Source organism: Trachinotus anak, unplaced genomic scaffold (assembly GCF_046630095.1).
Source record: "Trachinotus anak isolate AG129_WGS33_773 ecotype Australia unplaced genomic scaffold, CSIRO_AGI_Tana_v1 ptg000002l, whole genome shotgun sequence".
NCBI lineage: Eukaryota > Metazoa > Chordata > Actinopteri > Carangiformes > Carangidae > Trachinotus > Trachinotus anak.
This window is the reverse complement of record NW_027273853.1, coordinates 23,355,859-23,369,139: the sequence shown is the minus strand read 5'-3', so window position 1 is coordinate 23,369,139 and position 13,281 is coordinate 23,355,859. Positions and strand designations below refer to the sequence as shown.

General features: G+C 39.9%; 2 protein-coding genes across 3 annotated transcripts in view; both read right to left on the bottom strand.

The window, feature by feature from the left end:
* Window positions 1-2,646: 2,646 nt before the first annotated feature.
* Window positions 2,647-8,563, bottom strand: alx1 (ALX homeobox 1). Its single transcript, XM_071457071.1, has 4 exons — window positions 7,810-8,563; window positions 7,032-7,336; window positions 6,536-6,664; window positions 2,647-4,043 (listed from the first exon to the last, which is right to left on the bottom strand). Exons 1-4 carry the CDS (start codon window positions 7,994-7,996, stop codon window positions 3,702-3,704), a joined length of 963 nt encoding a protein of 320 aa, XP_071313172.1. The 5' UTR covers window positions 7,997-8,563; the 3' UTR covers window positions 2,647-3,701.
* Window positions 8,564-9,216: 653 nt separating this feature from the next.
* Window positions 9,217-13,281, bottom strand: part of lrriq1 (leucine-rich repeats and IQ motif containing 1) — a 38,732-nt gene continuing 34,667 nt past the window's right edge. For both annotated transcript variants that reach the window (XM_071457033.1, XM_071457059.1), the window contains one exon: window positions 9,217-13,047. In XM_071457033.1, coding sequence (XP_071313134.1) covers window positions 12,999-13,047 — 49 coding nt within the window. In that variant the 3' untranslated portion in view covers window positions 9,217-12,998. The remainder of the gene's footprint in view (window positions 13,048-13,281) is intronic.

The window sequence follows — 13,281 nt, the reverse complement described above, 5'->3', positions numbered from 1 at the left end:
TTGGTTCAGGGGCTTTAAGATTTGTTAAAACGATGTGGAAAACTTCTACATGAATTGAAACTATTTGCCAGCGTCCTCTGGAATGTTGAGCCCACCCTGTACAGGTTATGACTATAAACATACAATGTGGCATGACTATTCAACAAGGTAGTGGAAGCCAAGGACAGTTTGTCATGCATTGCAATTAAAAATGTGAGGCAGAGCAGTAACAAAGGTTTTACTGCATTGCAAGACCATCCACCAACTGGTGCTCGAATGCACACGTTTTAAGTATCAGTGACAAAGTGACTGGCAACATCATGTCAGCGGATTCAGCAAGAGACACGCCCCAAATTTATGGCCTGTATGTAGGATGACCTAAAGTAATATCCTTAGGTTTTAAGATTTTGTGACAATTACTGGTGAAATTTAAAGTGTTTGAACTCATATAGTTACATCCTATGAACAGTAACTATTGAAGAGGCAACCTCTCACCAAAAAGTAAAGCTGCAACTAGGTTTACAATTGAAAATGTGTAAAATATACAGTGTTTAATCAGATGGCTAACAAGGCTGTCTTACACACCCACTGCTTAATTTACATTATAAATTTAGCATAGGCTTATAAAAATAAAAATAAAATCATATATACATAACCATGCTGCATTGATTACAAAATTTGCCTTAGCTTAAAGTCAAAAATAAGAAACCTCTCACTGCACCATGAGGGAAAACATCCAACATTGTTTCCATGGACACTCCAGGATCAAAGCCAGTGTGTTATGATGCGTGGAGATAACAAACTCGGGTTTGTGCTTTTTGAATAGCAGCAACCAGGAAGTACCCGAAGGAAACAAACTTGTTTCCAAACCGAAGCATCTGACACAGGTTACGGTCCTAATTGAATCAAGCCCACCGTTCCTATAGACAGGGTTTCCCTAAGATGCTTTCCACTGCTGTGACTGTGATCTCAGAGCAAAACAAAAGGATGACATCAGCGGGGAAACGGAGGGGATAGAGGAAGATATGCTCCCAATTACATGACAGCGTCACAGATTAAAGAACGAGGGTTGTGTGTTTTAGGAGGAGCATGAAGTGCTGGGGCCACATGGAAACAGCGACTATTGATGAATGAAGACATGAACTGTGTTTAATGAGATGAGATGACTGTCTGCAGACTGCAAGGGTCAGGCCTAATTTAGGCTTTAAAGGATAAGGTTCATTATACTACGGTCTGTAGATCATAGCCCAATGCATCAAAAACTATTGAAATCACATCAGTGAACCAAACACTGGGTGACATGTTTCTTCTTTATCATGAAGAAGGGAACTGCAGTTTATTTTGAATCAATCACACATACACCATCCTGATGTAAATTCTCAGCCAAAAATAGTCCCCAACAAATGCTTTATTTACTCTTGTTTGAGTAACTTTTCTGAAAAAAAAAAAAAAAACTACAGTGACCATCTGAAAATACTGAGACTTTAAAAAAAATAAAAAGAAATGAATTTAAAGAATTACAGAACCAGTCAAAAGTTTCTCTTTTCACTTTCACTTTCTCATTCAAGTCAATGGGAAAGTGTATTTGACTGGTTCTGTACGTCTTCAGTAGGAACCAGTGGGTTTGCATTTGAGAGCCAAAGACGGAGGTGGAAAAGTCAAAGTACTGAGACACAGACAAACACAGTTTGTTTTGGTTTCTTCATGGGATCTGTTGACAGAGAGAAAAGTAAATGGAAAGAAAGGAAAAAGGGAATGTATGATTGTAATTGTCTTGAAGGATAGAGCAACATATATAATATACATATGCACCAACAATGCACTAATCCGTTTTTCAGTATTTTCCGACTTCCCCGGCCCGTACCTGGCATTCAGTCCCAAGACCATTAGCTACTACTGACAATGAAAATCTTAAACAGGTTGAAACCAGAAAGTTACATTTTTTACTACCACACTCATAGTATAAGTAGAAAATGTTAATGAAAATGTTTTAAGTATATTTGCAGAACATTATGATGTCACAGTGAAGTTGACTTTGGATATAAAATGTCATCAAGCCATCATTTTATCCTATCGGACATTTCTGTTTTGTGTCATAATTAGCATATGAATTTTTGAGTTATGGTCAAAAATCTGTTTTGTGAGGTCACAGTGAATTTGACCTTTGACCACCAAAATCTAATATGTTCTTTCTCGAGTCCAAGTGAACGTTTGTGCCATATTTGAAGGAATTCCCTCAGGACATTCCTGAGATATCGTGTTCAAGAGAATGGGACAGACCGACGGAGGGACGCCAGACATATTGGACTGCTGCTTGTGCGGAGGCATTAAAAAAATCTTCCTCAAACAGCTGGAAACTACAGTTTTTAGTGAACATTATGCAAACAGGAGTCAGTGGTACGTTGGGACTATTTTCAGCAGCGGATTCATACACATTTGGTGCCCTGGTGAGTATTTCCAACAGCAGAACAGTATATGTGGGATTTACTAAAGACAAACTACATTGACCATAATGAAGAAAAATGTCACCAAGTGCAAAGGAGCGCCTCAGTGATGCTAATGGTTTCTGATACAGGCTCTATGGGACAGAGGAATAAGATATATCAGGCTTGTTAGCAGGATGTTTTTGTGGGATTTGTTGACAATAAGAAAAACAAGGATTATCACCAGCCTTACCATTTCATCTTTAATCTTTAAGAAAGGTTCAGTCATACTGGAATCAAGTGAGAGTCATTTATTATGCTTTCACCAGATAAATTTATAATACAAACACAATATTAAAATCGGCCTCCTCTGCTTGCATCATGTACCTGTGATACAGCACAGAGGCAGGCGACAGATTACAGAGCTTTGCTGCAAAGCACACAGACACGTTAGTACGTCAAGTCAGTTTGTCTCCACACTGCTCATCCTCAGTCCTGAGCTGGAACGAGGGAGGAAGATGAACGGCGCAGGTAAAAGAAAGCTTTTTTCACAGTGCTTAGAAATACGGTAGTGGTTTGGGAACCCCTCCCTCAGGATCCACATTTACCCACAATGGGACTGAATCCCACTGGAGCCTTTAGTGTTTTTTGCTTCATCTGCCTTCCACCTTTTTCTGTCTCAATAATGAGGAAGCACTGAGGACAACAACAAAGAAAGCTTATTCACATCACAGCTCTCACCTCCGCAGATCATGAGGGTTCATCAATCCTCTGGTCTCACAGAAAAGACAATCTGTGGGCTGCGAAACACTTCAATGGACATTACCCTGAAAGTCTGAGTGATATGAATGTATTGCTTCAGTTAAGCCACATGAAGGTTTCGACTGCCTCCACCTTTCAAAACTTGGCTGTCTCAGTATTTTAAGGATAATAGCAGCCTGCCGCACTGCAGATCTGCCTCAGACCAGAAACACAGCTGATTATCTGTCACACAACATCATGGCTATTTAAATTTTTTGTTACTAGCTTGAGCTTATTGACTTAGAATATGCAGAAAACCACAAACCGTGACACATATTCCACTTCTGCTCTTGGTTATGAGTTAAATATGATGCAGGGCGTTATGACTGTGAAATTGGGCAACAACAAAAAGGTGACATTTAGTCTGTAGATGACAGATTTATACTGTGAGTGACTCTGAGCTTTTTTCTGAATATGATATCAGACTCTTTGTGCAATCCCCACATTTTCTTAAAAATTACTTTTCCATACATTTTCCAGACTTTCCAGAGACCCTGATCACATGGCCCAGGAGATGTTGGCAGTGTGCTCCTTGGCCTTCATGCGCAGCACAGCGATGCTGGACGAGCGCCTCTCAAACTCAGGCTTGGTCTCGAAGGCGTGGTGACCGTTGGCAGCCGGCGTAAGGAGAGAGTCTGCGCTGAAGAAGTTGTTAAGGGAGACGTGGCCGAACTGGTTCTGCTGATTAGGAAACCCCACGTAGCCGTGGTCGGCGGCACCGCCGGCTGAGCGGGGGGAGTGTGAGTAGGAAGTGACGCAGGGCGGGGAGCCTCGGGGCAGCATGCAGGAGGAGACCACAGAGCCACCAGAAGCCGGACTCGGCCACAGGTTGTTGGGGATCTGTTGGGTAAAGATGGTGTTAGATACTGGGGCGAACGACTTTCATGTCCACTGGGATACATACAATTCACACACATATAATAACGTGTAAATGTAGCTGTATAGATGGATGAATATAGGCCCACAAATACATGTAATTTGTAACATATATGTGTTGACACCTGATAACTGATGAAGATCAAGACATACAGTCAAAAGCTCTGGAAAAGCCAGTAAACTGACCTGTTGAGTTGAGATTATTTTGTCACACAGTATAAATGTAGTTTATAGGAATGTTTAACTTCTGCAGACAGCACTGAAAATAAAAAACACATGTTTCTGAACTAAATCTCTTTCATTGTCTATGCTGCAAACCAAGTGCACCGTTAGGAAGCCACAGAGAAAAAGAATAAACCAAACATATCTACATATCTTAAAAAATATATTGTTGTGGTTACTGAGTGTGTGTTAAAGATACATGGAATGCCTCTGTTGAAATAGAGTAATATAATGATAAGAGGACAAAAATGCAAATGTCTTATACAGATATTGGAAATTTTCCAAAAGAAAAAGGGTTGTTTCATCCATATTACAAAAAAAAGAAAGAAAAAAAAATCTGGTCATTCAGTAAGTTTTGGTTTTATTTTCTCAGGTTTGAGATATCAGTCGTTCCATAAATGTTGATTAACAGTCCCTATGATCTGTTGACAGTGATGCATGTGGATTATGCTGTGTAGCAGTGAAACATTTTCTAGGAAAAAAAAAATGTCACTGTTTAATTTTTAAAATATCATAAAATCATTGTTTTGGGGTGGAGGCTGAAATCTAAGAGACAATCTCATAACATGGACAAATGAAACCAAATCTATTCGCATATACCAACAGAGGTGAAGGAGAAAATATGTTTTTTTTTGTGGTCATTTTGAATTTAAATAAATCCAAAGAAATTTCACATTTTTCTAAAATTCATTATTATGCATGCGGCTGCTGTTTCATCAGGCGGTCAGAGAGCAGAGAAGACAGTCAGTCCAGAGAAGACAGAGAGGAGATATAAACCCATCTGGTCAACACACAATAAAAACACCACATGACTGATTCTTTAGGCAGAAGCATTGCTCCAAAGAACAGCATGTCCGTCTGTAATGTGAAATACAGGCTCCACTCTGACAGCCCCATCACATTAAAATGAGTTCGTTTGGTCTCATTTGCCAAGATCTCAATCAAACTGAGAGGACGGGCCCATGTATGTGAGAGGCATGCAAATTCATTCGCTCAAAATAAAGTTAGTGAAACGTGCAGCTACAGCTTTCTCCATTATAACCGGTCCATGTATTTTCACAATAAACAAATATACCTGCAGTGTGTTCAGAAAATTCTGAAAACTGCAGCGATTGCTCAGCAAAAGGACAACACCTTTTGGCCAAAACATAGCTTACAAAAAACACCACAAGCCCGCTGTGGCTTGCTAAGGAATAAAAGTCCTCTGTGACAGTTAGATAAACTTCCTTTGTAGCACAGAATTGTGGTTGTGGCATGAGAATCAGCTTGGCCGATGCCTTTCCTGACAACATGTGCCATCCATAAGCGCAACTTCAATCTCTTGCCCCAGAAAGCAGCAACAATGGCCAAAAAACCTCACAGTTAACAAAGGGAAAAGCAAACTCTTTAAAACCCAAAAAGAATGTAATCCATGTCCACTGTGTTTAGGGAGACATAAATACCCACTGCCAACACAGTTACTTGTAGGGCGGTCCATTTAATGACAGTAATCTGGATCAGCTGGAAGAGAGGGCATGGGTATCCAGGGCTATCTATCAGAAACATGTGTGAGGAAAATAAGAGACAGTCCAACAGATTTCTGACCTGGTCTTGGGCCAGGGTATAGCAGAGCTGTGACTCCAACTTCGTCTGCCTTTTTTTTTTTTTTTTCTCGCAATTCTGCCTCTTTGAGATTCAACAAAGCTGCTTTCTTTAAACTTAAAATATGAATGCTCACTCCTCTGAGAAGCTGCTGCCTGCATACTTCCATCTCTGCAAAGCCATAGCAGGCTTGACAGCTCTCAGAGGCCTAATCTCAGTTTCTGATAGGGAACACCCACCCAAAGGACAGACTGACACTCTGCATCTCCTCTCACCTCATCTTGTACCTGACCTTTGTCCAAACTGCAAGATAAATGTTCAGCGAACATGAAATCTGATATTAGGCCATTCATTCAGCCATGACACCTCACAGCCTCTCTAATCAGTGTTCAGGCTCCTTTCTGAATATGGGTTTCATAATGAGTGATTAATTGTGCAGCAATAACCTATGGACCGGTTTGTGCAATTTGTTGTGAGTTACCTTAAATTACTAGTTTAGAGGAGAGGACTCGGGCCTCTGTGAGCGCATTACGCACCGTTACGCGCCCTGCGCATCCAATATGCTTTTGACAAACAGCTATAAATTCCCCTCAGTTGTTCACACGGGCAATAAAAAGCGTAATTCTTGAAAAAAAACGCCGGGTAAAACTTGCCTGTGTGTAGCTGTCGGTCCTCGGTAACACTGATAAATCGTAGGTGGCTGCGAAGTGAGTTTTGGCTTGTTGGATCTGCCCGTAGCGCTCTCTTTTCCTCCACTTTGCTCTTCTGTTCTGAAACCACACCTGGTCGGAGAAAAAAATAAATTAAATAAAACAAAACAAATGTTTCCACAAAATATCACCTGGTGTCTACAAAAACAAAAACAAAAAAAAAAAAAAAACAAGAAGAAGTGTACAAAAAGTCTGGGAAATAATCTGTCGGAAGGAGACTGTAGCAGCATTAAATTAAAAAAAAGTAAAAAATAATGATTTCAATCAAGACTTGTTTTCACTAATAAATATGGGGTGCTTTAATATCATTTTTTAAAATTTATTTGTGTATATGTTTTATTGCTCCACATTTATGTGTCATCCCTTCTTTTTTTATTATGGCTTCGCCTCTCCCAAAAGTGAAACTTCAAGAAAATAAGGGTCCGGTGATAAATTGTACCTGCACTCTGGCCTCTGTTAATTCCGTCCTCATGGCCAGCTGTTCCCTCACATAAACATCTGGATAGTGAGTTTTCTGAAACACTTTCTCTAGCTCCTCCAGCTGCGCGCTGGTGAAGGTTGTCCGGTGTCTCCTCTTCTTGCTGCTGGACACGTTACTGTCGCACTTGTCCCCCATGTCGTCCAGGTCCGTTTTCTCCTGGCCCGTGGTCACCGGAGAGGCCCGCAGAGTGCAGCAGCTGTCCATCGACCTCCCGAGGTCCGAGTGCAAAGTGTCCTCGTCTGTTTTTGGCACAACGTAACTGGCTGGAAGAAACAAGTGACAAATTAATTATGAGATATTTTACACTTTTCCATAACATTACGTTACGTAAATCAATAGGCTCCAAGTGTGGACTAGACTGTGCAGATGACTTGCTGCTGACAATTTAAAATGCTCCTTAAAGTTTTCTCATATTGAACTAAATGTGGAATCAAAAACAACAATTTTCAATATTTTGAAAATGGCAAAAACATAATTACAATTACAACAATTATAAAATAAATTACATCTAATGAGAATAATTGAACGCCATATAAATGACGCATCTGAAAAGATTTGGACAAAAAAAAAGGAAAGAAACGACTGGATTGTGAATTTCCTTAAATTGAAGTTTTTTATTTTCTCTTGAATTCGCACACAGATGCGGACCAGCTCCCTCTTCCAAAACCGGTAGTGCTGATGCAAAAAAAAAAAAAAAAAAACAGGTCAGAGTTACACAACACAAGTTTTTACGCACCGTTTTGTTCTCCACAGGGCGAGGAGCGATGTTCGCCGCTCTGAAGCCCGAAGGCCTGCACGCACTTCGGGGAAGACTTGGTGAAGTACTGCGCGCTGTCCAGGCTCTCCATGACTTGGTCCATGTAGTACTCGCTGGCCTTCATCGCTTGACTTTTCAAGGCAAACTTATCCTCCATGTACTCCATCCTCTTCACCCAGATCCGCTCCGCTTTAATCAGATGTCACCATAAAGACAGAAACTAATCGCTGTCGCGCACCGATTATCGGAACAACGCGTCGCGGCGCAATAATTTGCCAATGGAGTTAATTTGCTCTGTCTTGAAGGCACAACGTTTTTATAGCCCCAAAGAGAAGGAGATCCTGGAGGAGCCCCCCTCCCTCCTCCCTGAATATGAAACAGCACCCAACTCCTCCCACGCACTGAAAACCAAACCAAGCAGCAGTTTGAAGTGATTCTAGATCCACAACGACTCTGAGAGGAAACGATCAAAAGTGACTGTAATTTACAGCATGTTTAGACATTCAGAACGAGGAAGTGATTTATCCGCAGCTACAAGCTGTGACTGCAGATGGGATTTAATCTGAGTCTTTGGACACTCTGATCTCTGCTATTCATGCATTTACTTTTTAGACAGTTAACTTGGATGGAGCCGGAATAAAGTGAACAGCAAAATGTGTAAAATATAGCCTATATATGCTATATGAAAATATGTATGAAAATTCCTCTATGTTCTTAATTTTATTTTCATGTTTATTCTATGACCATTAGATAAGACAAACTGATTTACTGATTTTTTTTAATATACAGATTTGTTCAACCTCATTCCTGTACAGGCGTTATATGATTAATTTAAAATGTACAGATTTGTCCACAAAAGCAAATAGATTTGGATTTTTCATGGGAAAAACGTTTTTGTTTTTTCGTTTTTTTTAATTCAGTAAAAACATAGCCTGCTTACAGAAAATATGTTAGGCGCATAATAGTTACATCATATATCTATGAAGCTCATTTCGTATTTTCTTCTTTTCTTTTTTTTTTAATTCCATGAATCCTAAATGATATAATTTAGCCGTTATTAACACATGCCCGCATGTTTCAGAAGTAAATCGCAGCAGGATATTAACAGGATTTTAAATGAAGAAATGTTGAAGTCCTGATATTTTTACAAACAAAGACACAAAATACACATTTTTTCATACGATATTCAGTTGCTTCACATTTATACCTATTTGTCGCTATATCTCCTCAACTGTTCATCATTTGCGGCCAATGAGTGAATCTAATGTCAGCGCTGTTCGATACTTTGGCGCATGTCGTCCACAAACTGTAGTGTAATAGCCTCTGCTCTTTCAAATGAAGGTTTTGGGTCCGATGTTTGCAAAGTAATACTTTTTTTTTTCAAGAGAAAAGACGTGAGCGATTATTGAGATTACATTTCTTTTCAATTAGGACAAACGCATAAAAGCCAATTACCTGATGTTTAATTGAATTAAGACCACTGCCACTGCTGGTCAGCGTGTTTCTCTGATCTTTGGCAATTTATCCGTTGTGAAAACATAGTTTAAATAAAATCGTATTAGGATTAATATTTGATATTCCTGTTAACAAAACGTATTGGCCCTTTCTTGCTTGAATTAAAGACCAAACTTCCTCCTCATGCAGGAAAGTTGAGTTTCATTGAACCCAGCAGCCCTCAGGAGCAGACACACTGCACTCAACAGGGAGGTTTTCAAAAAAGGACAGGAAGTATGGTTCTTCTATTTCTTCTTATTGGAGGAATTATGTTACCACTAACCAAAGCCTATCTCCCACCAACTCCACCCAGAGCCACACCACCTGCCATGCACACCATGCATAGCTTTGGTTCGCTCTAGGGTCAGTGGCAGTTACCTGCGGCTGCACAGCGCCACAGGAGAAAAAATAAAAATAAATAGAGGTGCTCTTAAGTAGCAGGGGGGTTGTCTTATTGGACTTCTAAGATGACCTCGCACACTGGCTCATGCTGAGGAGAAAATGTGAAAAGTTCACTGTGGTCCTCTGCTTGAAATTCCTGCCACAATGCTTCATGGGTTTGTGAAGTCGGAGGGCTTGGTCACCTTTGGGCCCATCAGTCAGACTAATTCTCTAAGTGCTGCAGCCAATATGTCATACGAGCCACCTGGAAAGTTCTACAGCTTCACTTTTAATGAAAAAAAAAAACATGCACTGCCAGTTTGTCAGTCTTCTGCAGCACTCATCATCTTCAAAATATGATTGAGCTGAACTAATTATCATTCATTTCAGACTTAATGTGACTGAACATAGTCCAACACATCCAAAGCAAAGCCTGAGAGGCCAAAATGTGCCACTTCAGAGGGCAGAAACATGACATCACGATGCTTAAAGGGACCCTCGGGTCTAATTTAATCTATTGAAATGTCTTCAAACTTTGGCTAGCCACGAAACACAAAAACAACCAGCGTTTATTTTCTCTAAAAGCACCAATTATGAATGTCACTTGAATCTGCGGAACATTTATCCCATGAAGTTTAAAATCAAAAAGTGAAAGCAGCGCATTCGTGCTTTTAAAGTTTGTTTTCATTCTGTTTGTTTGTCTTTTGTTTGTTTTTTCCAGGAGCAAGGCATTCCTGAGCGCTGAAAGACCTCAGCTCGCAGTCACTTTGCTGAGACTCATCTGGGTTCATGTCGACATGTTACACAGATCACCTGTGACTGAAACCAGATCAAACCAGCCAGTAAATTCAGCCAGGCCGAATCCAGATGCTATGATACAAGACTAAAGCCAATCTTAATAACAATACAATAAGAGGGCCAAATTTTTTCTCATATTTCTCAGCTAAAGTGATTTACAAAAATATATATCAACAGGGAATGGACTAACGATCAAGACAGGAAAGGTGGGTCCACACATTATCACATTATTTACATATTTTGCATTTTAAAAACCCTTCACAGATTTATGACAAAGAAAACATAGATCCAAAAACAGCTAGAAGCTTCTACGACTGGCTGCTTTTCGCCTTCATATTCATTTAATTTAAAAGAGAAAATAACATTTATCAAAAGAAGTATAAACACAAAAAGCACCTATAACAGCACAGGGTCACAAACAGCTGAAGTATAAACAAGTTATATAAATCATGCCATGGGTCAGGTCTATTTATGAGTTTTCAGCCCATAAACTCAACTGTCATTGCAACACGAAAACAATAATCAGACTTTAGTATAAAAACAAAGTAGGGATTATCAGAAAAATTTAGACATCAAGGTGTGTGTTTAAATTTACATTTCAAAATGTAAATTCTATAAACTTTTTAACATGTATAAAATGTGTATGTGTATCTCGAGACACTGTACATATGTATGCACTTATTTCCATAAATGTCATCTGTATATCTTTGTCAAAAACACCAAACATCTTATAAATAAATACAAGTGCTTCTATTCTATCTTAACCTCAGTTTACAAATTACAAAGTGTTAATAATCAATTCAATTTCAATCTGTCTCAGCCTCTGGAGGTACTCTGCATGCTCCCTGTGACATCAGTCCTGCCCTCTGCTTTGTGAGAATAGTGGCTCTGACCTGTTTTCATCGAAGCAATAATATTATGAGCCAGCGTTCGTCACTCAGGGAATAAATTAGCTTTGACTTTTACCAGAGTCCAGCGCAGAACAGTTTCTGCTTGTGTGAGTTTATTCCCAATTTCTTTATAAGCTGGCGTCACATTTATAGGAGAGCTTGCACATTCCTCAGAGTTTACATCCAGCTCCCTTCTCTTTACTTTGGCTGAAGGAGCTGGCTAATTGTGTCAGAGAGGCAGGAATAAATAAGAGAGGACCATCTCTTCAGTCATTTGTCTTTTGACTTGAAGTTATTTTACATCCTGAAGTGTTTCCAGTGCTGAGAAGAGGTAAAGCCATATATCTCTGAGAAATTATGCAACAATTTTCCCTCAGATAAATCCCCTCAAATCCTAGTAACTGAATTAGTCTTTTTATGATTTACTGGTCACTTGAATGATAAATATAACAGCTACAAATCAGCTTTAGTCCCTCTACAACCACAGTTCAGTTAGTACATCATTCTGCCTGCACACACATGTACTTCAGTTTGTCTACTGTATGTCTTGCATCAGTATTTTTTGAGAGCAAGAGATACTCCTGCACATTTAAAGCACCATACCAGTGGTTTTTACCCATTTAGCCCATTTACTACAAATAATTCCTACTTTAAATCACAGCTGATTATTCTGTGCAGGACATGCTGCTGTATTTTAGAAATGTGATTATCTTTCCAGGCAGCCAGTGGTTTCCATGTATTTACATATGATATAGAAAATCAGCAAAAAATGCAAAAATGCACAGTATAGATAATTTGCAGCTAAAACTTGCAAACACACAGTTGTGGTCCTTTAATGCATCTGAAGACAGCTCGAAGACTTGGAATGGTTTGGACACAAAACCTCTCCCTGCCAGACTCTGACAACATTTGCTGACTTGAGGTCAGGCTGGCAGCGCGGCCCGGGCTGAGAGGGACATTCTTCATCTTATCTAAATGTGTGGTGGAGCACTCATTTCATCAGGCAATGGATTTTGGATGTCTTAGGTTACATACAATTTACTCATAACCCAAAAGTAAACAGATGTAATGAAGGCTGGTGGACGACGGTTTCAGAATATAATTTAAGACGCGGTGGTTGTCTAAAGTCTAAAAGGCTGGCGAATCTGACAAAAAAACCTGTGACACAATGTGCATATATAGTGTTTTTTAGTGTCCCCTGTCTGATAATGCCATATGTGCAATAAGAATCTGAATTTTACAGCTGTATAATGGTAGTTTGATGACAGAAAAAAAAAACATTCCCCTGGTGTCCCCCAGGGGGGCTTGACGAATCAGTCCCCGCTGAAGGAGTGCAGTGCTCTTGGGTTTCACAACATCCCCCAAGTGGGCAGGACCACCACATCTCTGGCATACTCCACCCTCCAAGACAAAAATCCCCATCAGCTTGCATACAGTCAAAACACACCCTCCAGACATGTGTAAGTGAAAGATAGAAGGAAAATAAATAGGGAGACATGCATTTCCTGCCAGGGAGCCACTCTGCAGCGCCGACTATTTGTTTTGACATTCGTTAAGCTATCATTGCCAGGCAGCAGACCAGCGAGGAACCTCCAAGCCTGAGGTTCACCGCCTCCGGTAGGGCAGCGTTTGTGAGCAGACGCCGTTAAGTTCTCTAAATTCAAATACACAGACAAGGCCGTTATAAATCCACGACTGGAAATAAAGAAAACCAGCTTCTAATTCTAACACCAGTGTTTGTGCTCACTTCATAAAAGCAGTAATTTCAAGGCCACTGTTGGTGACCAGGAGCTACATATATCCACAGAATGGGGAAATTGCACTTAAATTTCTGGGCTTTATTAAATTTTGCTCTTGTGAGAGCACAGGAGAAATGGAAATAAAAAAG

Coding starts and splice junctions, on each gene's coding strand:
- alx1 (XM_071457071.1), bottom strand. CDS start 7,996: ATGGAGTACATGGAGGATAAGTTTGCCTTGAAAAGTCAAGCGATGAAG. Junction 7,337..7,809: donor GCCCTGTGGAGAACAAAACG/GTGCGTAAAAAC, acceptor TGTTTCTTCCAG/CCAGTTACGTTGTGCCAAAA. Junction 6,665..7,031: donor TAACAGAGGCCAGAGTGCAG/GTACAATTTATC, acceptor TTCTCCGACCAG/GTGTGGTTTCAGAACAGAAG.